We start from the raw sequence: 24,031 nt of genomic DNA on the forward strand, positions 1-24,031 counted from the left end.
TGGAGAGTACTAAGGGCAACTGGATTGAATGACTGACCAAATATCACCCTGTAGCTTGGGGCGGTGGAAAAGAAACCCATGCTATTGAGTGTAAAGTCCAAGTTTTTGACTTCCACAGTTTAAGGAGAATTTTCCAGCTTATTAAGAATATTTGTTGCATGCTAAATAAGAGCATTCCATTCAGAGAGATACTATCAATAGATTTACACCTCAGATTTCATGATATCTGTCATGAACTTATCTGAGACAATCATGATCATCACATTTAGAGATGAAGGTGACCTGGACTAGTCAGCAGATACACACAGTCTGGGATTTAATTTGGTCAGACATTTCCCAGCAGCAGATGGCATGAGGTGGTACTTTGTTGAAAAGACCAGTATCAAGTGATGCCATTCCAGCCTACGTGTGAAAAAAGAACCAATCCCGCAATTTCTAAATGACACACACAAGCATGACTGTGTTTAAATATCTAGATATTGATCAAAGATATAGCTCTTTCTGACAAAGCAGTTATTTATTCCCCTTAACAGCAACTGGCTCAAAGAAGGCCAGGTGAATTTGGCTAAAATTTGGTTAGTTGTGATATAATACAGACACTATAACCAAGCAGAAAACAAGTGAGGGAGGCCAACTCTAACTCTGGGACACTTTTGAGACCTAGGATAGGAAGGAGAGAAATGAAAAGTGAACCATGGTGTGCAATTAGCTTTAAAATGCGGTGTTTTGAGTTGCTACTTCTTAATTGTCGAACTGAAAAATTTTCCACAGTGCTCAATCTGTGAGTTTGGGTAAACAGAAATTAGAGTCCTGTGCCCAGAGCATAAATGAAGATACTGAATTTGAGGATGCTGACATTTCAGATGTACCCGGGTCACTTGGGTAAAGGGCATTAACAAAAGTGTTCATGGTCATTCTCCAAATGTTGCGGACCTGTTTCCTGTAGGAAGCACTGGCCTACATTTGAATCCAGAGTCTCTGTTCAGTCGTCAGCAGGCGTCTTCCCATTGAAGATGTGACTCACTGGTTTTGGCTTTTATCTGCCCCTTCTGGTAAGTGTTGATTTCTCATTCACTGCTCTGGCAGACCTTGCCACTTTAAGTGTCAACTAGACTGGCATAGTGTAATATTTGGTGTTCTCTAGTAAACAAGTAGAGTCTCTTCTCAGAGATATCTGAGAGGTTATTGAGTTAAGACCTTGCTTTGTCTTGTGAGTTACATCTGTAGTTCATTTTAATTTATCTATAGAAACTGAGACTGGATGTAGATCAGTGAGATAGTAAAAGTTTATCGCACCAACCTGGCCCATAAACACCTGTGAAATTTATTGAAAGACGGAGAGATAAATGGCTCGGTGAGCCTCGACTTTCTTGTTCTTGGTCACTTGCTCTCTGATGGTCAGACCAGGGTGCAGCAGCCTTAGCCAGTTCCCTGATTCAGCTGTCAAGATTCACTTCCTGCAAGACATCCTTGAGGAAAAGCCACATAGACCTGCCCTGGTGCAGCCCTGGGTGCTGGAACAGCCATGTGGAAACCCCTGCCAGTGCTGAGCTGCTTACACTCTCACTGATTCGGCTTTCCTCCTGCAGTAGGCATCATTGCATGTGTTTTCTGAGATCGAGGACTTCGTACGTAGGACGTTGTCGGACATTTGGACTAATGTTGGACTTATAGGCTTAAACAGCACTGAGTTGGGATACTTTCTAAATGAACATGTACCCTTTATATAAAACTCTCTCATATATATATATATATATGCTTCTGTGGATTTGCTTCTCTAGTCTATGCAGAGTAACACAGTCAGGAACTGGGTGTCAGATTTATGTTGCTTGTTGGAATGGTGGTGGTTTGTGATGACCACAAGCCAAAGAAAACCCCCAAGAACTTGGAGTAAGTATATTTAGAGATCGCTGAGTGTCAAGAAAGAAAATGGGGTTGGGAAAGTGTGAGGTAATGAAGACTCCCGGATCCTTTCAAGAACTAGATCCTGTTCACTCAGAAATGCACAAGATGTATTGGAGTCCAAGGCAAGAGAAGAGCGATGGGGGGGCAGGATGGTAAGAACCTTGGACTTAGGAATAGTTGGCTTTCCTTTGATCTTTACCATACACATCTGAAGAAAAGTTCTTAAAAGTCCACTCTTATTGCAGACTGAAAGGCTAATTACCTTATGGTGGTCGTAGAACAAAGAGTGGAGCCTGAACTCAATCCTTCTCTATTGATTAGTCCAGGGCTCCACCACACTGCGCATTATTCTCCAGGCCCTAGGGTGGAATTCTCCTATCCAGCTGTGAAGGCATTCAGTTCTCTTGAAATAAAGTTGTCTAAATATGATGTTGCTGGATGTTCTCCTGTGCCTGTTGACAGTTCCCGCAATGTGAGCGTCTCAGTATCAGGTCCGGGTCTATAGTGGATGATAGTGACAGAAAGGCCAACTCTCTCTTTGTCAAGGTGTCTTGTCTGAGGTGCAGCTACAGGAATCAGTTCCAGGACCAGTGCAACCCTCCCAAAGCTCTCACTAATGGCACTCTCTCTTGTTACTCCACCACCAGTGGTTACTGCTGGCCCCAAATCCTCCATACATTGGTAATGGGAATGTGGTGGATGGGATTCAAACGATGTGATGATAATGCAAAAGATAACCCATCCTTCCAAAGTCAATTCCCCATCACTAGAGACACATCTAAGAATCAGTTCTCCCTGCAGCTGAGCTCCATGACTGCTGAGGACACAGCCGCGTATTACTGTACAAGGAACACAGGGAGGGGAAGTCAGTGTGAACCCAGACACACACCTCCCTGCAGGGGAGACATTGGGCACCAGGGGGCACTAAGGCCCCACAGAGCACAGGATTCACATCAGGAGCAGGGACAGATGGCTTCAGGGCTGTCTTCCTTTTGTAATCAGTGATTCTTCTACAGCCACAGCTTCCCTAGGGAATCTTTTCTCTATTTTAAAAAAGAATTCTGTGCCTACTGATATCTATAAATTCAAAAGTTGTATATTAAAGAGAGAAAACATTCTATCTCACAGCAATACAAGGAAGGCCATCTGAAATGTGGGTTTTCCCCCGTCAGCCATGGTGCAGTCAATTTACCCTCCTCATTCTTTTTTTTTTTTTTTTTACCCTCCTCATTCTAAAGAAGAAATTAAAGTTTTTACTTAGTAGTGTTCCGGTAAGAAAACCACATCAGTGCAAGTGAGAATCATGAAGTAATTATGAAAGTTAATTATTTATAAGGTATGGTTCAAGCAGTGTTAAGAGTGGGGGAAAATGCCTAAATTTGTGTTAAGGAGATTCCCAAGGCAGTAAATTCTACTGTGCAATTTACAAAATTCCTAATGATATACGGATTCATCTTCCCAGCAGAGCAATAAAATTTGAGCCGTTCCATTGTTATTCTATAACAATTCAATGCACAACAGAAGGAAGCATGCCTAGTCCCACACCCTCCTTAAAAGGAAAACAAAAACTACAGGAAGGAAGACTCTCAAAGAGATGAATTGACACATGACTGGAACAATGGGCTCAGATATAATTATTGTGAGGAGGCCAAAGGACCAGGCAGTACTTTCTTTTACTCCATGCAGATTCACAGTGAGTTAGAACTAACTCCATAGCACCTAACAATAACAAACACCACATGATCCTATCAAAATTTGCTAAATTTGAGCCCATGGTTGTAGCTTGAGTTTCAATCTGTTTCCTTGAGGACTTCAAAGAAGGATATGCTTTCTCCATGGACATTTCAGTCAGCCTGCAGTCTGTGGACACAGTCACTCATGACTATGTAGGAAACAGTTAAAATCCACCTCATGGGAATGTCAGAACCCCAGCAGGGTAAGGCAGCTGTGCTGGGAATGGACAGGGACAGGGCAAATTGTTTGCAGATTTTAATTGACTTACTGGTTATATTTTTGTGAAAAAGGAAACTTGCACTTCATGTGACATATTTCAGTTATGGGCTGTTAAACTAAGTCCACAAAATGGAAGGGGACATGCTTCATGACTCAAGTCATACTATGAGGTCATAAATCTTCTATCATCGAATCAATCCCAACTCCTAGGAATCTGATATACTCTTTTCTGGAATGTAAACCTCCATGGGATAAATGACTTAAGTTTTCCCCAGTTGCTGGATTATAGACATCCTAACCACAATTACCTCCAGGGTTTCTATATGCTCATAGTAATTTAAAAAAACAAACAAAAACAACCAGGTGTAGATTTAGTTTCCATGGAGATGATCCTGACTCAGTGTGGCCCGTTGTGTGCATAGTAGAACTGCTTTTTTATGTTTTAAAGGCTGAGAGCATTGGGGTTTACTTCACTAAGCCTGACTTCCATAACTTCCAAGTCACTGCTGGGAGAGTTTGAATCAATAACTATTGGGTTAGCAGTGCAGTGCTTATTCATTTGCTTCACTTGGAGATTCCATAGCGACCAATGTAATAAAATTAAAGGTACAAAAATACACCTATATATCTAATGTAGGTTGATTTTCTAAAAGAGTGATAATTCATCCAGAGAAGGGTTTCTTCAACAAATGGTTGTGGAAGCATTTGACATTCACATGCAAAACAATGTGTCAGGATCAATGTTTTGGACTATGCAACAGCAAGAAGAAGAACAATTCAAAATGGGCTAAGAATGTAAATGAGAACAATGAAACCACACTGTTTGTAAAAGGAATATAGAGGTGTGGTCTCAAGACCCAGTTGTTAAACAGAAATGATCGTATACGGCAATGGAAGCATACAACATAAAAGATAATTGTGATCAAAGTTTACACTGCCCCAAATCTCGATATGAACAAGGGTCATAAGCACAAATGTGGATAAAACAGATTTATAAAATATATTTTTCAATAATTTGACTTTTAGTAGATGTAATCTGAAACAATACCAGCATCATAGTAATAAGCTGCCTTTGTGGTGGTTGTTTTTGTTAGGGGGAATTGGGTCAGACTAAGAATATCTCAATAAAAGAGAAGAAAGCATAACTCAATAGTTTGCCATCCTCAAAAGTGCTGTGATGTATGAGCCCACGTTTGCAATGACTGTGTCAACCCATCTTTAACGGTCTTCTGCCTTTTCCTGTCCTACTTTACCAAACATGCTTGTTACAGGGTGGGCACACAGAGGGCTCATATTACCCAAAGGCTGTTGCCAGATTGTGCATAAATCAGGTACATTCTAAACATTCTAAGTTTTATTTCTCATGCCTGGGAAAAGCGGGGGGCATGGGCGGGGGGTGGGGACCCTTCCTCCAAAATGTCTGTCTGTCTCACCTTTGTTCTCACAGTTTATATATACAGGTTGAGTGAAATGATTTTATAGACAGATTCAAATCTTCAAATGACAAAAAAAATTGGGTAAACGAAGTTTTGTTTTACTAAAGATCCTATGTCATAGAGGTTCAATAACTTAGGGGACTCGAAATCTCCTGGAGATAGTTGAGGTTTGTGGGTTCTAACTCTTAATATGTGGGTAGAGAAAGGTTGATAGTACTCAGATAAGAATTGAGTCTTGAGTGGAGACCCAAGGCCCAAGTGTCGGCCAATGGAGATCCCCTCATAGAGGCATTTAGGAGAGGAGATGGGTTAATTAGGGTGCGAGGTAGTACCGATGAAGAACACAGCTTTCCCCCAGATCCTGGATGCTTCCTCCCCCCAACTACCATGATCCGAATTCTACCTTCCAGGGCTGGATAGGACAGAGGCTGTACACTGGTACATATGAGGGCTGGAGGTACTGGGAATCCAGGGTGGATGATACCTTCAGGACCAAGGGTGTGAGGGACGATGCTGGGAGAGTGGAGGGTGAGTGGGTTGGAAAGGGGGAACTGATTACAAGGATCCACATGTGACCTCTTCCCTGGGAGAGGGACAGCAGAGAAGGGGGGAAGGGAGACTCCGGATAGGGCAAGATATGACAAAATAACGAGGTATAAATTACCAAGGGCACATGAGGGAGGGGGGAAAGGGGAGGGAAGGGAAAAAAAAAAGAGGACCTGATGCAAGGGGCTTAAGTGGAGAGCAAATGCCTTGAGAATGATTGGGGCAGGGAATGTATGGATGTGCTTTATACAATTGATGTATGTATATGTATGGATTGTGGTAAGAGTTGTTTGAATCCCTAATAAAATGTAAAAGAAGAAAAGAGAAAAAAATGATTAGGGCAAAGACTGTACAGATGTGCTTTATACAACTGATGTATGTATATGTATGAACTGTGAAAAGAATTGTATCAGCCCCAATAAATTGTTAAAATAAAAAAAAATTAAAAAAAGAATTGTATGAGCCCCTAATAAATTGTGAAAATTAAAAAAAAATTAAAAAAAAGAATTGAGTCTTTTTGGTATCCATGTGAATCTGTGCTTGGACACCATTACAGGATGCTCTGTGAGACAAGACAGAAGGGTTCATCTTAGGATCACAGCTATGGAAGATTTCTAGTTAACTTGTGTCTTGACAAACTATACCATTCTACTAATTAGGATGCTTCCAAAATATGTTATATTTCCATCATAAAATAATAGGTGTAGACTCCCAAGAGTTCCTCGTTGAGCTTAAGTTCACAGCGATGGAATATTTCTGGTCACGTTATAGCTCAACAAACTATACAATTGTCTTAACTAAGATTCTTCTGAACTGGTTCAGTTCCTTCATAAAATAATAGGGGTTGACTCTTCACATCCCTCCTATCATGATGCCCATCTCCAGGGAATAGTCCCTAATGGTAGCATGTTCAAAGTAGAGGGAAAATGCTGCTTTTAAGTATGAGTGTGGTTGTCCTTATAAAACATATGTTTGTTCTTCTAGCAATCCATGCCGTGTTCAATACACTTCACCAGTAACGTGCTACTTATACCTGATGGAGAACAGGAACCGGGCATTCCAGAACTTGGCTTGTATGCAAATACAAGTGTGATATAGGGTAAAAAGCTGAAATCATGTCCCCATAGACACCATTCATTGAGGAAAGTGCCATATAGGTTACACATAAACCCCCGAGACAAAACTCCACTCGTCATGGAGTGGCTATGGAGTTTTCTTTTCCCACTGGCAGTTGCCCTAGGTAACTAGGCAAGATCCTGGGGTGGGGAGGATGCTACGGTAGCTCCAGAGCACTCATCTTCTGTTCCACTTCTTCACAGGTGCAAGTGCCCAGAGCCAGCTGGTGCAGTCTGGGGCCGAGGTGAAGAAACCAGGAGAGTCTGTCAAGGTGTCCTGCAGGACTTCTGGATAGCCCTTCACTAGCTTTAGGATTCATTGGGTGCGGCAGGTGCAAGGAAAAGGCCTTCAGTGGATGGGCTGGATCGACACTAACTCTGGGAAACCAACATATGCCCAGGGCTTCACACAAGGCTATGTCTTCCCCTTGGATGCCTCAGTCAGCACAGCGTATCTACAGATGAGCAGCCTGAAGTCTGAGGACACTGCCACCTATTACTGTGCAAGACACAGTGTGAAACCCACATCCTGAGAGTGTCACAAAACCTGGGGAGAAGGGGGCTGTGCTGCGCTGAGGCAGTGACCCAGAATAGCAACTGAATCTTTCTTTATTACTGGTTATGCACTTAGACATGAGAAAGAAAGGAAAAGACTTTTATTTCCCGTGGAATGAAACCAGTGACCCAAAAAGGGAGGAGGAAAACTCATCAGTATGTAACTTGTTCTCAGCTCTCTTGTGTAAATACATCTATCATGGTATACGAACTATGCAGACTCCATGGAGGACAGAGTCTTCATTTCCAGAGACAATGCCAAGAACACGCTGTATCTGCAAATGGACAGCCTGGAACTCCAAGAAAAAGCCATCTATTACTCTGTGAGAATGAGCCTGAGAGGAAGTCAGTGTGTCCCCGACATTAATCTCCCCTGCTGGGACGGGGCTGGACTGCAGGGGCGCCCAGGACCCACCAATCATAGGATACAGACCCGGAGCAGGTGCAGATGAACAGTTTCAGGACTGGTTTTCTGTTCTGGTCTAGTGATTCTTCTCCTTCTCACAGTTTCCCTCAGGGAATCGCCTATTGTGGTGACAGTTTGTCTGCGGCTGATATCTCTGAAAGCAAAAAGTCATAACAGGAGAAAGTACTGTTGCCTGCAGAGAAAGGAGCCTGTCTCACATCTTGGGAATGTTGCCGGAGATTCCCTGGATCATTGCTTGATGAATCTCAGGGAAACCAGGGGAGAATTTTCCAATCTCCTTCAGGGCATCTCAAGTTCCTGGGTTAAGAAAACAGTTACACACTCGACTAGTAGCTGAAAGATAGAAAATAATTCTGTTGAGTTTTTCCCAAGATATCAGACCCGATGCAGAGATTGCATTAGTTTTCCTCAATTAGCACATCATTAGGGTTTCTGGTGGGAGTCCACAGCATCTGGTTCAGTGTCAGTAACATGTCAGAGCAAAATGATGTTCACATCTGACTCTTTTATCTCCTAAAGAGGTATACTTGTCCGTCAGAGTCAACTATGCCCTGGTATCCCCTTTTCTCCTACTCTTTTAGATTTTTTTCTTCATCTTCTTGGTTCAGCAATTGTCACCTAATTCATGGTTGCTACATGGTTCATAATTGCTGACGCAAAATATTCATATTAATAAGACAATTGTAAAAATAAAGGTGTATGCTAGTCTGAGTGCTTCAAGATGCAAACACCAAGATAAAGGAAGTTTGTTTTAGTTTAAACTCTTGGTTTAAGGTTACTAAGTGCTATCAAGTGGCCCTCCATAGATCAAAACAACACACTGTCTGGTCCTGGGCCACCTTCACTTTCCGATTGCATCTGTTGTTACAGCCACTGTGTCAATCCATCTCAGTGAGGGCCTTCCTCTCGTCGATGCCCTTCAACTTTTCCAAACATGATGTCCTTCTCAGGGATTGGTTTCTCCTCACAATGTGTCCAAATTATCTAAGACAAAGTCTTGTCATCCATGCCTCTAAGGAACATTTTCACTGCATTTCTTCCAACATAGAGTGGTTTGCCCCTTTAACACTCCATGGTACACTGACTGTTTTTCTTAGTAGTCCATGGTACTTTGAGTATTCTTCTCCAGTACCACAATTCAAATGCACTGACTCTTCCTTGCTCTTCCTCAGTCAGTGTCCAACTGTCATATGCAGATGAGATGAGGAAGAAAACCATGGCTTTGTTCTGGCACATTTTAGACCTCACAGCATCACCCTTGCTCTTCAGTACTCCAAAGAAGTCTGTGCTGAAGATTTACCTAATGTAATACGTGATTTGATTTATTCATTGCTGCTCCCATGAACATTGATTGTGGATCCAAGCAAGACAAAATATGACATCAACTTTTTCTTCATTTATCATGATGTAAGCTTTTGCTCCAGTTATGAGGATTGTTTTTTACTTCATATTGAGTTGTAATCCATATTGAAGACCACAATCCATGATCCAGGTGTCTCAATTCCTCATTTTCAGCAAGGAAGTTTGTGTCATCTGCATATCAGAGGTTGTTCAGTTTTTCTCCAATCTTGGTGCCACATGCCTCCTCATCTTCTCTAGCTTCTGTGGTCACTTTCTCAGCACACAGATTGAACATTTACAGTGAATAGATACAATCTTGACATACACTCTTCCTGAATTTAAGCCACATAATATTACCTGGTTGATCAATGAGCACAATTAGATGTTCTGGAATTCTCCTCATTCTCAAGGTTATCCAGTTTATTATGATCCACACTGTCTTTGCATTGTCAATGAAACACAAGTAAACCTCTTGCTTTTATTCTCTGCTCTGAGCCATGATCCATCTGACACCAGGAATGCTATGCCTTGTTCCACATCCTCTTGGCTCTGAACTACTGGCAGTTCCCTGTCAATATGCTCCTGGAACCTTTGTTGGATGGTCGTAAAGAAAATTTTACTTGTTGAATTATCAGTAATAGCATTCTATATTTTGAGCATTTTATGGAATCACCTCTCTTACAATGGACACAAATATTATCCAGCCAGTTGGCCAAATAGCTGTCTTCCAAAAATCCTCGCACATGAGAGTGAGTGTTTCCAGTGCTTTTACAGTTTGCTGCAACAGATAATAGAAATAGGAAAGCTCAAATAAAATTTAACCAAAGATTACCTTGTCTTCTACCTGAATAGTGACCAGGTCCACAGACAAGATGTGAATAAAATACGTTCCAGATATCTTGTTGTAAATTATTTTATTTTCAGTAGATACAATCTATATGGGAGTGGAAAAATATCAGCAACGGTCCACTAAATATTTGGGGGAGGAACTTCTGTAACCCACAGTTCTTGACGTCATCTCCAAGAAAACACTGAATTATTCTAACCAAGGCACATGAAAGGTGACCCAGAAAAGTTGAAGAATCCCTTATACTTCCCCGTGGTCCTCAGGAGCAGCCCCACATGGATGTTCCCAGCTTCTCATCACCAGAGGAAACTTAAGAGGTGCACTAGATTGGGAAAGGCACTGCTCTGAATTTTCTAGTGTGTGTGTGTGTGTGTGTGTGTGTGTATGTGTGTGTGTGTGTGTGTGTGTGGTAATTGAGACATTCTTTTGTCCTTCCCCATAAGCTGAAAACCAGTTCTGCCTGATATCTGGGTGATGAGCCCTGGAGATTTTTACCTGATGTCAGGACAATACTACATAAAATAGGAGACATGTCATTTACAACCACAGTCCCTTCCTTAGAGGAGACTCCTACAGTGCCCTTCTGACATCCTGAGTGTTGTGTTTTCTGTTCTCTTGAAGGACGGTCTGTCTCTCCTTCCTAGTCTCTGTGTTCCCAGGTCAGGGGCAGGTCTTTGTCTGGGATCACAGAAGGGCTGGAGTGGAGGTAGCCTCTAAGATCTCACTTATGTCTCCACTGGAGTCTTCACCCAGGTACAACTGCTGCAGCCTGAGCTAGAGGTGAAGAGGTCGGGGGGTGGTGGTGGGGGGCGTTTTGAAGATCTCGTGTAAAGCATCTGGATACAAATTTTCCAATAGCTATTGGATCATCTGGATTGACCAGAAGTCAGAGACAGGCCTGTAGTCAGTAGGGATGATTGATCCTGAAGATTCAAGGACACACTATAAATCCTCATTCCAAGGCCACATCTTGTTCATGGACAACATCTCAACACTGCATTCCTTCAGTGGAACAGCATGAAGGTCCCAGACACGGCCATGGATTACTGTGTGAGGGACAGAGCGATGGAAACCACATCTTGAGGCGCCAAAAACCCTTGACAGCCACAGCTGCAGAGCAGAGCTCTCAGAGCCATGTCAGCAGGTGCCTCTCAAATGCCCCAGGAGAGGAACCACTGTCTTCCACGTCCTCAGGGGTGAGAACTTGACAAGCCAGTCCTGAATTGACCACTGTTCCACAATGCTATGGGGCTAATGGTTCAAATTATTTAAGTCAATGAACGTTTCAGAACCTGGGTACTCTGATGCGTCACACTGAGTCCAATTAAAATGCTAACCATGATTGAAACAATAAGCTGCCCAATTTTAAAAATGCCATGAGCCCCCCTCACCAACTTCCTCCAGTGAGTCCTTTAATGTCAGCACTATAGTGTTGAGTTGGTGTTTGACCACTGAGAGGAGGCCGCACCTTCACAGACAAAACGTCTAGCAAAACTGGAAAAACTTAGTGTGGGCTGAAGTCAAGTACTAGAGCCCCACAGAATCTAGACTAGATTTTAGAGCATCTCCATATTCAGAGATTAGAGCATCTCCATATTCAGAGATCATATCCAGGATAGGATTTCACTGAAAGATTTCACACAGGAAAACTGTGATATGGGGAGAAATGAAGGAGCATGGGCAAACTACTAAATGACCCACTTGCTTGAGAAGTCAGACAATTTATTATTTGCCTGGACCCGATTGCTGTCACCAGACCACTCAGGACTCAATAATATATAGGTGTGAGCAGGTATTTGCATCAGAATACAAAACAGGCCACAAGATAAAGGCACAACAAGATTTGGATATGATTTAAATGTGAACAAATACATAGATAGGCTGCTTCCTCACGCTTCAGCTTCAGCATGCTTCATACCTACCAAGTTATCACCAGCCTGCATACCCCACATCCCGTTTCTTCTGCTGAAATCTGAGAGATCAGTACCTCTCATTATATATGGAGAAGACATTCAAACAGTAGTGGAAGCGCATGATCATATAATCACTAGGATAATTCTAGAACTATGTTAAAAGAAAAGGGCACTATTTCTCTAAGAATGTATGGTTTCCACTTTAATGCAGAGATCACCCCATCCCCCTTCCCAGACTCCTCTTATTGTCTTTTGTGTTGCTTTCGGTCAACCTTGATCATCTGGGATCTGTAATTCTTAGCCCTTGAAGAATGCTTACCAAAAGTTGAGCTGAGACAGACTGTCTTTGGTTTCTGGAGGAGATGATAGGACAGAAAATAGAATCAAAAGGACCTAGGTATGCACATAATTAACTTCCTATGACATAATGGGCAATGGGTTGTATCTCAGGCATGAGAAATATTGTGTGCTCAGAGTGAAGGGTCGAGGACATCTGGAGAAAAATGTATATATGTTCAGAAGAACTCTGTGGACTGAGAGTTCATGGGAATATAGAGGCATTTTGTAAAGATGTAATGAATTAATTTAGTATTGTATGAGTGTTGGCAGAGGGCAGGGGTTCTACCAAAGAATTAAAATTGGGACAAAGGTTGAAAGAAACAGAGTTCCTTTCTTCAGTCTCAAAGTTATCCATGGAACTTATATACTTCCAACCTTGCATTCCCTCCTAGAAGAATTTGGAACAGAGAACCTAGGTGACAGAATAGGTAAGTGTGCAACTGCTAACCCTGGTAGTTACATAATCTGGTGTCAATTTGAAGATTAAGAGTGTAGGGTTGGAGTCTAGCCTGCCAATCAGGATATAGTGAATGAGGCCTCTGTGTGGGCATGGCTTTCCCCTGAGGATTCTGGGAATTCCTGTATTTCCTCCTTGGAGACAGGAGGCACTCTCTCTTTGCTTACTCCCTGAGAGATGCTCTACTGACAAGACACATAGCACTATACTGATAGATCCTGTGACCTGGGAACTGGAGGAGCCACATGCAGGCCCCTGCCAGCACTGAGATGCTTACAACACCATTAGATCCACAAGACTTCCCACCCACTGGTCTGTGCTCTTCTTGCATTTAGCATCATTGCACGTGTTTCATGAGTCTGCAGAGGACTTTATAGATTGGTATTGGACATATGGACTTGATCTAAATCCAGACTTATGGACTTGATCTAGACTGGGCAGGGATATTTCCTTAATATACAATAATATTATCTCTTATACACACGTGAGTGTCTATTAATTTGTTTCTCTAGTCTACCCAGAGTAACAAACTAACCAATAGTTAGGCAATGCAAAGCCACTTGGTATCTCAGTTGGGAAAAGATCTGATGGCCTGCTCCCCTCAGGATCACAGACTAGAAAACCGTACGGGGCAGCTCTCTTTCATGAACCATCACTCTGAGTCTCTCCTAAAACAATGTAGGGCTCTTGGTTAATATATTTATAGTTTCAACAGAACAAAACATTCTTAAGTGTTGTAATCTGAATTCTATCCAAGAAAAGATTCTGGCTTATTTTTGTTCTTCTTTTATTATGGAAGAAATATATATATATATAATTGTGAACACTTATTTTACCATTTTATGAAATAGGAAATAAGTTTCTTGAGTATTTAAATAATGAAATCTAAAAAGTATAATATTGAAGAGAAATAGGTTGGTACTTTGATAATTATGAATAAGCCACTGACATCACGGTTGTTGGTAGGTATACTTGAGTACTCATCACAACACCATCTTGTTGTACTGATCACAACACCATCTGGTACAGTACAACAGTCTTCCTCAGTTGAGCAGAATGCCAGATTTTTCTCAGCAAAGTATCTTGGTGGATTAGAAAGATGAACCTTTTGCCAAAAAGCAAGTGGTTTAAACTTCACATCAATGAGACCACTTGAAATAATATTAAACTTCAGTACTATGTAATTGTAAAATAAAAATCCTTGAAGTAAATATGAGTTTGTGTTAGAAAATAATGGCATTTAATTCTAGTTGAACAATTAGATGTATTTAAATAATTTTCAATTATTTTTGGGATATATAGACATTCCCAAAAGATATAATTACAGTCTTACAATACTGAATGAGGGGGAGAGTGTGGAGTGAGACCCAAAGCCCATTTGTCAGCCACTGGAGATCCCCTTGCAGAAGGGTCTCGGGGAGGAGACAAGGCAGTCATGGTGTGATGTAGCAACGATGAAAAATACAACTTTCCTCTAGTTCCTAAATGCTTCCTCCCCCACTCCACCCCCCATTATCATGATCCAAATTCTCCCTTGAAGTCTGGCTAGACCAGAGGATGTACACTGGTACAGATAGGAACTGGAAACACAGGGAGTCCAAGGTGGATGGTCCCTTCAGGACCAGTGGTGTGAGTGGTGATACTGGGAGCATAGAGGAAGGGTGGGTTGGAAAGGGGGAACCAATTACAAGGATCTACATGTGACCTCCTCCTTGGGGGACTGGCAACAGAAAAGTGGGTGAACAGAGACGTCAGACAGGGTAATATATGAAAACATAATAAATTATAAATTATCGGTGGTTTGTGGTGGGGGATGGGGGAGCTTAGAGGGGAAAATGAGGAGCTGATGCCAGGGGCTTAAGTGGAGAGCAAATGTTTTGAGAAGGATGAGGGCAATGAATGTAAAAATGTGCTTTACACAATTGATGTATGTATGGATTGTGATAAGAGTTGTATGGGTCCCTAATAAAATGATTAAAGAAAAAGATATATCATTGCAATAAATTACTGTAGACATAGTTTATAGACAATGAAAATCAAAATACAACAAAATGTATAAATATTTTGGGTGATATTTCAATGCAGTGAAATATTCTATAAGTCACAGTTAGGTTAGCTGAATTGAAAAGGTTTTCAATATCACACACACACACACACACACACATCCTTATCTTGATTGGCCAGAGGAATGAAGCTGGTGAAAAAAATATATATTAGAAAGAGAGAGATTGATATCAATAATTAGCTCACATGATAAATGAGGGCTCACAAGTACCAAATGCTTGCATTAAGTGGCAGGCTGATGTCTTATGTGATAGACAAAATGAAACAAAACAAAGCCTCACTGTCATCAAGCCAATTCTGACTAATAGCATCCCTACAGGCAGGTAGATTTCCTTCTGTGAGCTTAAGGGACTGTAACTCTTTGGGGGAATATATATCTGTCTTTTTTCCATGTAGTGGCTGGTGGTTTTAAACTACTGACCTTGAATATTTTAGGGTCAGGTGGATGTCAGGTTGCTAAGCTAACAGGAATTATGGGGGCTGGTGAATACTATCTCTGCAAGGCAGATGGCAATAATCAGAGATCAAAGTATGAGGAGAGTGCAGATCAAAAGGAGAGCAAGCTTGGACAGAGTGTCACTTTATAACTTGGATATTTCTAGTATATATTTGCTGTATTCAAAGTCCTGGTTACTCTGGTGTGTTGGACAGGGTTCTCTAGAGAGACAAACCAGATTGCTAGTAATTATATATAAATATACTTATAAAGATAGATATATAATTCAAGAAATGAACTGTTAAATTATATACAGAGAGATAATACAAGAAATTAACAGTTAAATTATAAAGCAGTGAGACACTAGCCGTCCTTTAAGGTATGAGAGCTGCCAGTTGCCAGTCCCCTTCTGTAGAGAGAGCTGGGCTATATATATCCAGGCAGCAAACAGCAAGGCAGGTCCCCAACTGTCATCAACTGTTGGTCCCCAGCTCCAGAGATGAACATTCCAATTGTGTGGGCTTGAAATGACCTCACCTTACAGCGACACAGTCCACAGGCTAGGCATCCCACAGGTAGTGTACCCCTTTAAACTGAGGCAAAGAACAAGAAGGTGAAGCTCACTGAGCCATTTATCCCTCTGCCCTTCGGTTAATCCTACTTGTGTTTATTGGCCAGGCTGGCACAAAAAAACGATAGCATCTGGCAATATGGTTGTAAACTGAGGACAATGTATTATCTTTGCTTGCGGTCCTGATAGTTTCTGCTTTCCAAAGTTCTCCTTCATGGTCATGATCTTCAGACTCTGAAGACATTCCATTTCATGGGAAAGGGAATATTTTCTAGGCAAAGAGGTAAACTTAGGGCAGAGAGAGAGACAGACACACACACAGAGAAAATTAAAACTACTTTATGTTGTCATGAAGATAATTCCCTGCACAATAACCCTTAAATGCACCTGACTCCAAAGATATTTTTGGTGCAGGCTATTCGCCCAAGTTAATGTTTCAAGGTGTATGACAAAAATTACCTTGATTCCAGTTTCATCATGAGTCAGTGTTCGTGGACCATTGGATTCCTTTATTAATACTTTGGAATATTTAATATTTTCAACAAGAGTGAATGGACATTTGTAATGATTAAAAATGTGAACATTCAGGGAACCTTGGAGAGTGGGTGACTTTTTGATGTTTATTGGTCTACTTCTCCATTTATCATTACCTGTCAATTCTTTATGAAAAAAAAATCACTGCCATTGAGCCGATACTGACTCACAGGGCCCCTATAGGGAAGGGTAGAATTGCCCTCGTGAGATTCCGAGACTGGAGCTTGTTAGAGGAGTAGAAAGCCCAGTGTGTCTCTGATGTATGGGTGAGGATTTTGAACTGATGACCTTATGGATCATTACTCAACATGATCCATGGTGGTGTAGTGAGTACGTGTGAGGCTGTGTTCTTTAAGGTCAGTAGTTGAAAACCACCAGCTGCTGTGCAGAGAAAGATCAGGCTTTCTATTCCCATAAAAAGTTAGTTTCCAAAACTCATAGGGGCAGTTCAACCCTGTCCTAAAGATTCATGCTGAGTCTGACTGGACTCAACAGTAATGAGGGGTCTTTCTTTATGTCTATTTATTATCTCCACATATCTAACATAAATTATTTACCTGCAGGTGTGTTCACCAATCTATGTTTTATTTTTGACACTATCTAAATATCATCCACACCTTGGAGTATAAGTTCATTTACTCTATTCCTAGAGATTTCCTTGATCCATAACTATATCCGGATGCCTGAATATGTCCTGATGTGGATAAAGAGAACCCTGGTCTAGTTGAAGTGAAGAACTCTGAGACAGAATTGTCTTCTCTCAATGGAACTCTCAGCATCATTCTCCCCGCAGTGTGAGTCTCTAAGCCAGGACCTTCCTTCACCTTATTTAACGTTTACATACAAATGCATGTACCACATGCAAACCCCTCTTAGGCAGCCACATGAGAACACAGCACATGTGAACTTAAACTCGGGTTCCTTCTCATCGTGGGGAACAGTTCCTGGGCGTCAGGGACCTCATGCACAGGGACATGAAATATGCGTTGGTTTTCCATTTTCTGGCAGCAACTCCTAGAGGGGCATGCTTCAGGGGTTCCCTGTGAAGTCCGGAATTCTACCTCGGAACAAATGGGTCAGTGGGTTCCTCTCTGTTTCCAGGGATCCTGTAGCAGGTGCAACTGCAGGAGCCAGGTCTGGGACTGGTAAAGCCCTTGCAGACCCTGTCCCTCACCTGCACTGTCTCTGGATTCTCTTCAACCAGCAATCTTGTGCACTGGTTCCACCAGACTCAAGAAAAGGGGCTGATGTAGGTTGGTATGATATGGGGTGGGGGGAGTATACACGATGCTCCAACTCTCCAGTCCTGAGTCAGCATCACCAGGCATATCTACAAGAGCCAAGATGATTTAAAGCTGAGTTCTCTGAATTATGAAGCCACAGCGGTCTACTACTGTGCAATAGACAGGCACAGTGATGGGAAAACAGTGTGAGCTCAGACAAAAAGTTCCTTGTGGTAGCCAGCAGGGGGCTGGTGTGTTGGGGTCCTCAGTACACACTCAGTTTAGTGCCCTATCTTCTCAGCAGATGCTATGGAAAGCAGTTAGGTGTGGGATTCTTCTCAGAAGCTGTGGTTTCCACACCTTGTCACCACCTCCCTGGGGACTCCCAAGCACAGTAACTCTCGGGAAAATGTGACAGGGACCACTCCTCTTTCATGGGGATGGATTTGTTTGTCTTCACTGATCACCCAGAGATTATTTCAAAGCAATGTTTCTTGGTGAGACTTTGATTTGCAGTTCAGGGAACTAAAAGGCGTCATTAATGGCAAAGTTTAGAAACCATGCAGAATTGATTCTAACATTGATCATGTTAAAACTACATCTGGGGTGAGGGGGTAATGGAGGGAAAAAAGAGGAGCTGATAACAAGGGCTCTATGGAAAGTAAATGTCTAGAAAAGAACGATGGCAACATATGTACAAATATGCCTGATACAATTGATATATGGATTATAATAAGAGTTGTAAAAGCTCCCAATAAAATGATCTTTTAACAATAAAAAACTAAATCTTTCCCCAGCTTTCACATATATCACCAATCTTCTCATTTATATGAATACTCATCAATCTATGTTACTGCAATATCATATTTAGAATAACCTAGGCAATGTTATGCACATTGATATTAACAATCTCACATTGCAGAGGAAATTTATTTTCCCAGAGATACCTTGAAATTCTTGAAATTTATCTCAATTTGCCAAACCTAGGAAAGTTCTGCTGGCACTAGTAGATAGAATCCAGGCATTCTTATTTTAAAATCACAATAAATATATAACCCCAAATATCAATTATGCTAAGATTGAAAAAGTGTACTATATAGCCTTAAAACTTACCATGTAAATACAAATATTTATCTGCAGAGTAAATGAAAATTTATGAAAATTACACTTATGACCATCTTCAACAAATCAAATTAGAACCCTAAACCTTTTATAAATATTTGGTTATGTTATTAATAAATTCAAAGTTGCAGTTATCTACACATTCATACATATTTAAGCCTAGCCAAGAAGAGCTATAGTTTATGTAAGCATTAGTAAAGTAAGTTCTGTATTCATGTGTTTATTCCAAGTAAAACATGCCTCTGCTATCAGGGGATGGCTGTGGCCATATTTTCTCAGTAATATACTTAATTGGTTTCATTAGGGTGATTTAAAATACATGTTTGTGTGGAAGTCATGAAAGAAAGAAAGAAAGAAAGCAACTAGGTCGGCAGAAATTCTGTCTTCTGCACACAAGACAGTTAAAATGGATCAAGTGCTATAAGGGATGTAGTGGAAACTTCACACATGGGCCAAAGAGGGGAAAAGTCAACTGCTACAAATGATGAAACTGGCAGACATGCAGTACTTGTGGAAGAAGACTGTCGAGTTACCATTCAGGAGGTAACTTATGAAGTGGGAATATCACATGGTTCGGTATTTTAAATTTTAAGTGATAATTTTGGTTTCTTGATTGGTGCCAGAAAGCTGTTCACACAGATCAATGAGCTCAAAAAATTGATATTACCCAACTGTTTTGAAAGAAAACTGAAGTTGATGAAGCCAGCTTTATGTAATGAAACTTAATTATTGATAATTCTTAGATGTATCACTATGATCCAAAAAGAAAGATACAATGAAAACAGTTACTTCTGAGGGAATCATCTAGGTCGATATTCAACGCATAAAGGTCAATTCAGAATATGACAGCGGTTTTGTGGATTCTAACAGGTAGGTCTGGAGTGAAATTCTCATAAGACATAGAAAACCTAAGAATATTACTATGAATAAGTTTAAAGAAAATGAAACATGACATTAGTGAGAAAACATCCTAGAATATTGCACAAAGGATCTTTTCTATCTATCATGACAATACACCAGCTCATTCTTCAAGAGTTGGAATGGTTGTCCATAGAGGATTTTGTTGACAAACCTTACACCATGGACACTGAAGATCTGACCTTCCCCTGCATATTTCTGGGTGTCCCCAAAAGTCAGAGAACTTTCTTGAGGCTTGTGGACTATCATTCTGACGTGCTGTCAATCAAGGGGGATAGAATTCTTTGGGGGAAAGTTTAGAAGAATAGCTTTACATTTTAATTTTTTTCTTTAGTAAAAATGTTTAAAATTGTAGAGAAACATATTTTGTATATATATATATATATATATATATATATATATATATATATATATATATATATCCTATATCTCAGAGACATAGCAATATGGCGACAGAGTAGCACACATGGGAGGGACTCCACAAAGACCAGTGGAAAATAACTTCAAGAGGGATATCCTATACTTCCAGAATGAAGGATTATAAGCATAAACATAAATTTAGTAAAAGATCAGCAACCTTTGCTGATAGACTGCACGTTGATATTGACTCTCAACACTAGCCGGCTGTGTGAAGATCCCCAAATCTCTAGACCTAATTTTCCCAGTCCAGGAGCTAGCTTGGATGGTGGAGCTGCTGAGATTCAGGGACATAGGCCTGCAAGACCAGCATGAGGCTGATAAATGCACACATAACTTGGCTTGCATAACAAGTCAAGAGAGCTCTAGTAGGATGCCCTAGAAGCCTTAGCTCCCCAATAACAGAGATAGTACAACCTATCTGTGGTAGTCAAAAAATCTGGTGTCAACTTGACACTGTTACGGGTGAAGGGGTAGAGTTTAACCTGTCAATTAGGTTGCAGCTTGATGACCTCATTTAGAGGTCCCATTGAGATTATTATCTCACTAGAGGCCAGGCACATACTCTCTGCTTCATCTTCCTACTGACAAGACATATAGAGCTAGGCTGATGGAGCCAGAGACCTGGAACTGGAGGAGCCACGTGGAGACCCATGCCAGCACTGAGACCCAGCCACGTGGAGACCCATGCCAGCACCCATGCCACCACTGGATCCACAAGACTTTTCACCCATTGGCTTGCGATCTTCCTGTATTCAACATCATTGCATGGCTGCGTGGGTCTAAAGAAGAATTTATGCACTAGTATTGACATGTGGGGTAATACCAAACTTATGGACTTGATCTAGACTGGAATAGGATGTTTTCATAATTTAAAATTGCTCTTTAGTATCAAGTTCTCTCATACACACAAATGAGTGTTTCAGGATTGTTTCTCTAGTCAACCCGGACTAACACACTACCCAAGAAGTGTGGCAATCACTCTACAGTACAGCCTGCAGTGATCACAAATAGTGCTTAGAATAACTCTCCACAGAAACTCGAGGAGGTGATTTCCAGGTTAGAGATATGTAGGCAATTAGTTAGGGAATGGAGCACATCATAGCAGAATGTGCCTCCAATAGGGCTCTCATCTTCAGTAGGAAGTGTGCAGGCCAGACTCAGAACTGGTCCAAAATCTCTTTGTGTCTTTATTTATCTATTTTCAGTCTCTCTTTTTCAGTAAGATGGCATGATTCAGGAATTTTCATGCTTCCCAATGTAAATCTGTTCACATTCTCAATATGCCATATTCATGAATAAGGATGCTGAATATAAAGGAAATGTCAATACTACCTAATAAGATATTTAAATACAATTCAATTCCAATCCAAATACCAACTTAATCATTTAAAGAAATGAAAACGGCAACAACAACAACAACAAAAACCTATGACTGACTTCATACGGAGAGTCCCAGGATAAGCAAGAGACCCCAAAAGAATAAGAACAAGGTAGGGGCCTCACAGAAACCAACCTTAAAATTATTACAGCCACAGCCATCAAAACAGTCTGGCACTCATACAATGACAGGCATGTTGACCAATGGAACAGAATAGAAAACAAATAAATAATCCATCCACATGCAGGCAACTGATCTTCAATAAAGGTCCAAGGGGAATTTATAAGGGACAGCAACATTCTCTTCAATAATGGTGCCAGCACAATTGAATCACAACCCTCAGAAGATGAAAGAGACCTGAAACCTCAGCTCATGTACAAAAACAAATACAAGGTGATCAAGGACCTAATGTCAATCCCAGAGCTATAGGGTCCATCTATAAAGAAGCAGGGACACATGTAAGTGCCCCATTGCAGGATACTCATACACTGTCAAACACAGCAAAAGAAGTACACACAAAGAAAACAATATAGATGAGAGTGACCATCTAAAAATCCGAAATTTGTGCATCAAAAGAATAAAAGGGGAAACCAAGCAACAAATAAAACAACAACAAAAAATTCTTGTAATTTTAGGCTGCAGTGTTGTATGTCTATTTCGTGTACAACTATAGACAACTGGAGCAAATAGGATTGAATTTTCCTTGGAGCCATATTTTTCATCATTTCCACCTTTCAGAATTAGAGAGATGCAGGGCACCTTGATTAAGTGACTGACTAAGCCTAACTCCTGGAGATGGAGGACTGCAAAGCAAACCCAGACCATCTGCGTCTAGAGCTCGATGTGTTGCTCCTTCAGAGGACAGGGAGCACTCAGGAGCTCACTGGGAACATGTGTAGCAACCCTGTTAGGAAAGTGATGTGCAGATGGGTCATGTCATGAGGGTGACATTTAAGGAGACCCCTTTGAACCACTGCTATGAAATTATCTGAGACGATCATTGCAGTCAAACTCAGAGATGGAGGTGAGCTGAACTTGTGTGCAGCTACATCACGGTCTCAAGCTTAAATCGGTCAGACAAGCACCAAGGGCAGACGGTGAGATGGGGGCTTGGTAAAATGAACAGGATCAGGTGATGCTCTGCGAGTGCGCATATGAAAAGGGAACTGACTCAATTATCTCCAAACAAAAAATGCTAGTGTCCTGTGCTTATACCCCTGGATTGTACTGAAATCTATGTGTCTTCATTTCAAAGCAATTGCTTATTCCGTTCAGCAAATTCTGGCCAAAAGAAGTTCAGATATACAGAGGTTTTAATTCAGTAAATGAATGGTGTCATAGCTTAGTCTGGGGAAAATATTTTAAACTGTGTTATTGAGGCAGACTAGCAAAAGAAATTCCATTTTTGTAAGCTGCTAAGTGACTTGGTTTTGTAAGCTGCTAAGTGACTTACCAGTTCCTCCATCCCATCTCAGAATATAGACTGCTAGTTGACCTATCCTTTCTCCCTCCTCTTATGGGAAAGTATCTGCCAGTGATTAATTTTAGCATGTACTCCCATGTTCCCAGGTCTGGACACAATTACTTTTGACTATTCTTCAATATATCATTTGTTCTGATTCAATATTGCTTCCTTTGATGTTGTAATCTGAACGGTGTAGTTAATCTTATGGTTATGGTAACCAGGATGGTATAGTCAATTTTGGCATTGTTTCTTTTATGATAAGGAATGTACCTGGTAATGCATGCTTGGTTTTTTTAGTTGCCAGAATGTTATAATCAATGCTGTGCCCTATAATGCTCCCTAAGCCTAAAGAATAGTAGCATTAATTTTTCTTTCTGCTTCTGTCCATGCTTGATTGCATCTTACAAAGGATAAATAAGTTTTATGCCTTTAAAAATGACTGAAATGTGAACTTGGGACTGCAAACAACAAATCGCTTTTAGATTCTAGCTATCCAGTTATAACCAAATAAAGACTCTTCTAAATTATCAAGACATTATACTGACTGTCATTTATTCGGAAATGATACATTATGAAGAAAGTATTTGAAGGGGTTTCTGCTTTAAAACAGCATGACTAGAGATAGTGGCACAGCTTCTAGAGTCAATAATATGAACAGTTTTACAAAAGCAGACTCCCCTTGAGTTTAGGGAATAAATGTAAGGTGGATCCCATGAGCAGTTGTGATGGTGCTGTGTCCAAAGCACAAATGGAGAGGCTGTCTTTGGTTGGAGATGCTCCCATTTCAATTGAACCAGAACCCCCTGGGTAAGGGATATTTACAAGAGTGTCTGTGCTCATTCTCTAAATGTTGAGGATCAGCTGCACGGATGGACCTAATGTTAATGGAGAGTGCCTGTTGGGTCTCAAGAAAGTGTCTTTCGGTTCAAGATCTAAAACACTGTTCTTGGTTCTTTTTCTTACTCTGATTATTTTCTCAAATGATTGTTTTCCACCTACTGCTCTTCTGAATCTTTATACTTGAAACCAGGACTCAACTGATTTGACAACATTTTGGATATTCCAG

General features: G+C 40.9%; 1 gene segment (V, D, J or C); it reads left to right on the plus strand.

The window, feature by feature from the left end:
• The first annotated feature begins 2,330 nt into the window (after positions 1–2,330).
• Positions 2,331–24,031, plus strand: part of LOC142430412 (Ig mu chain C region secreted form-like) — a 164,170-nt gene continuing 142,469 nt past the window's right edge. The window contains 1 exon segment of the C gene segment in view: positions 2,331–2,377. Coding sequence covers positions 2,331–2,377 — 47 coding nt within the window.

The sequence above is a fragment of the Tenrec ecaudatus genome, chromosome 17 (genome assembly GCF_050624435.1).
Source record: "Tenrec ecaudatus isolate mTenEca1 chromosome 17, mTenEca1.hap1, whole genome shotgun sequence".
In the NCBI taxonomy this organism is placed as follows: Eukaryota; Metazoa; Chordata; class Mammalia; order Afrosoricida; family Tenrecidae; genus Tenrec; species Tenrec ecaudatus.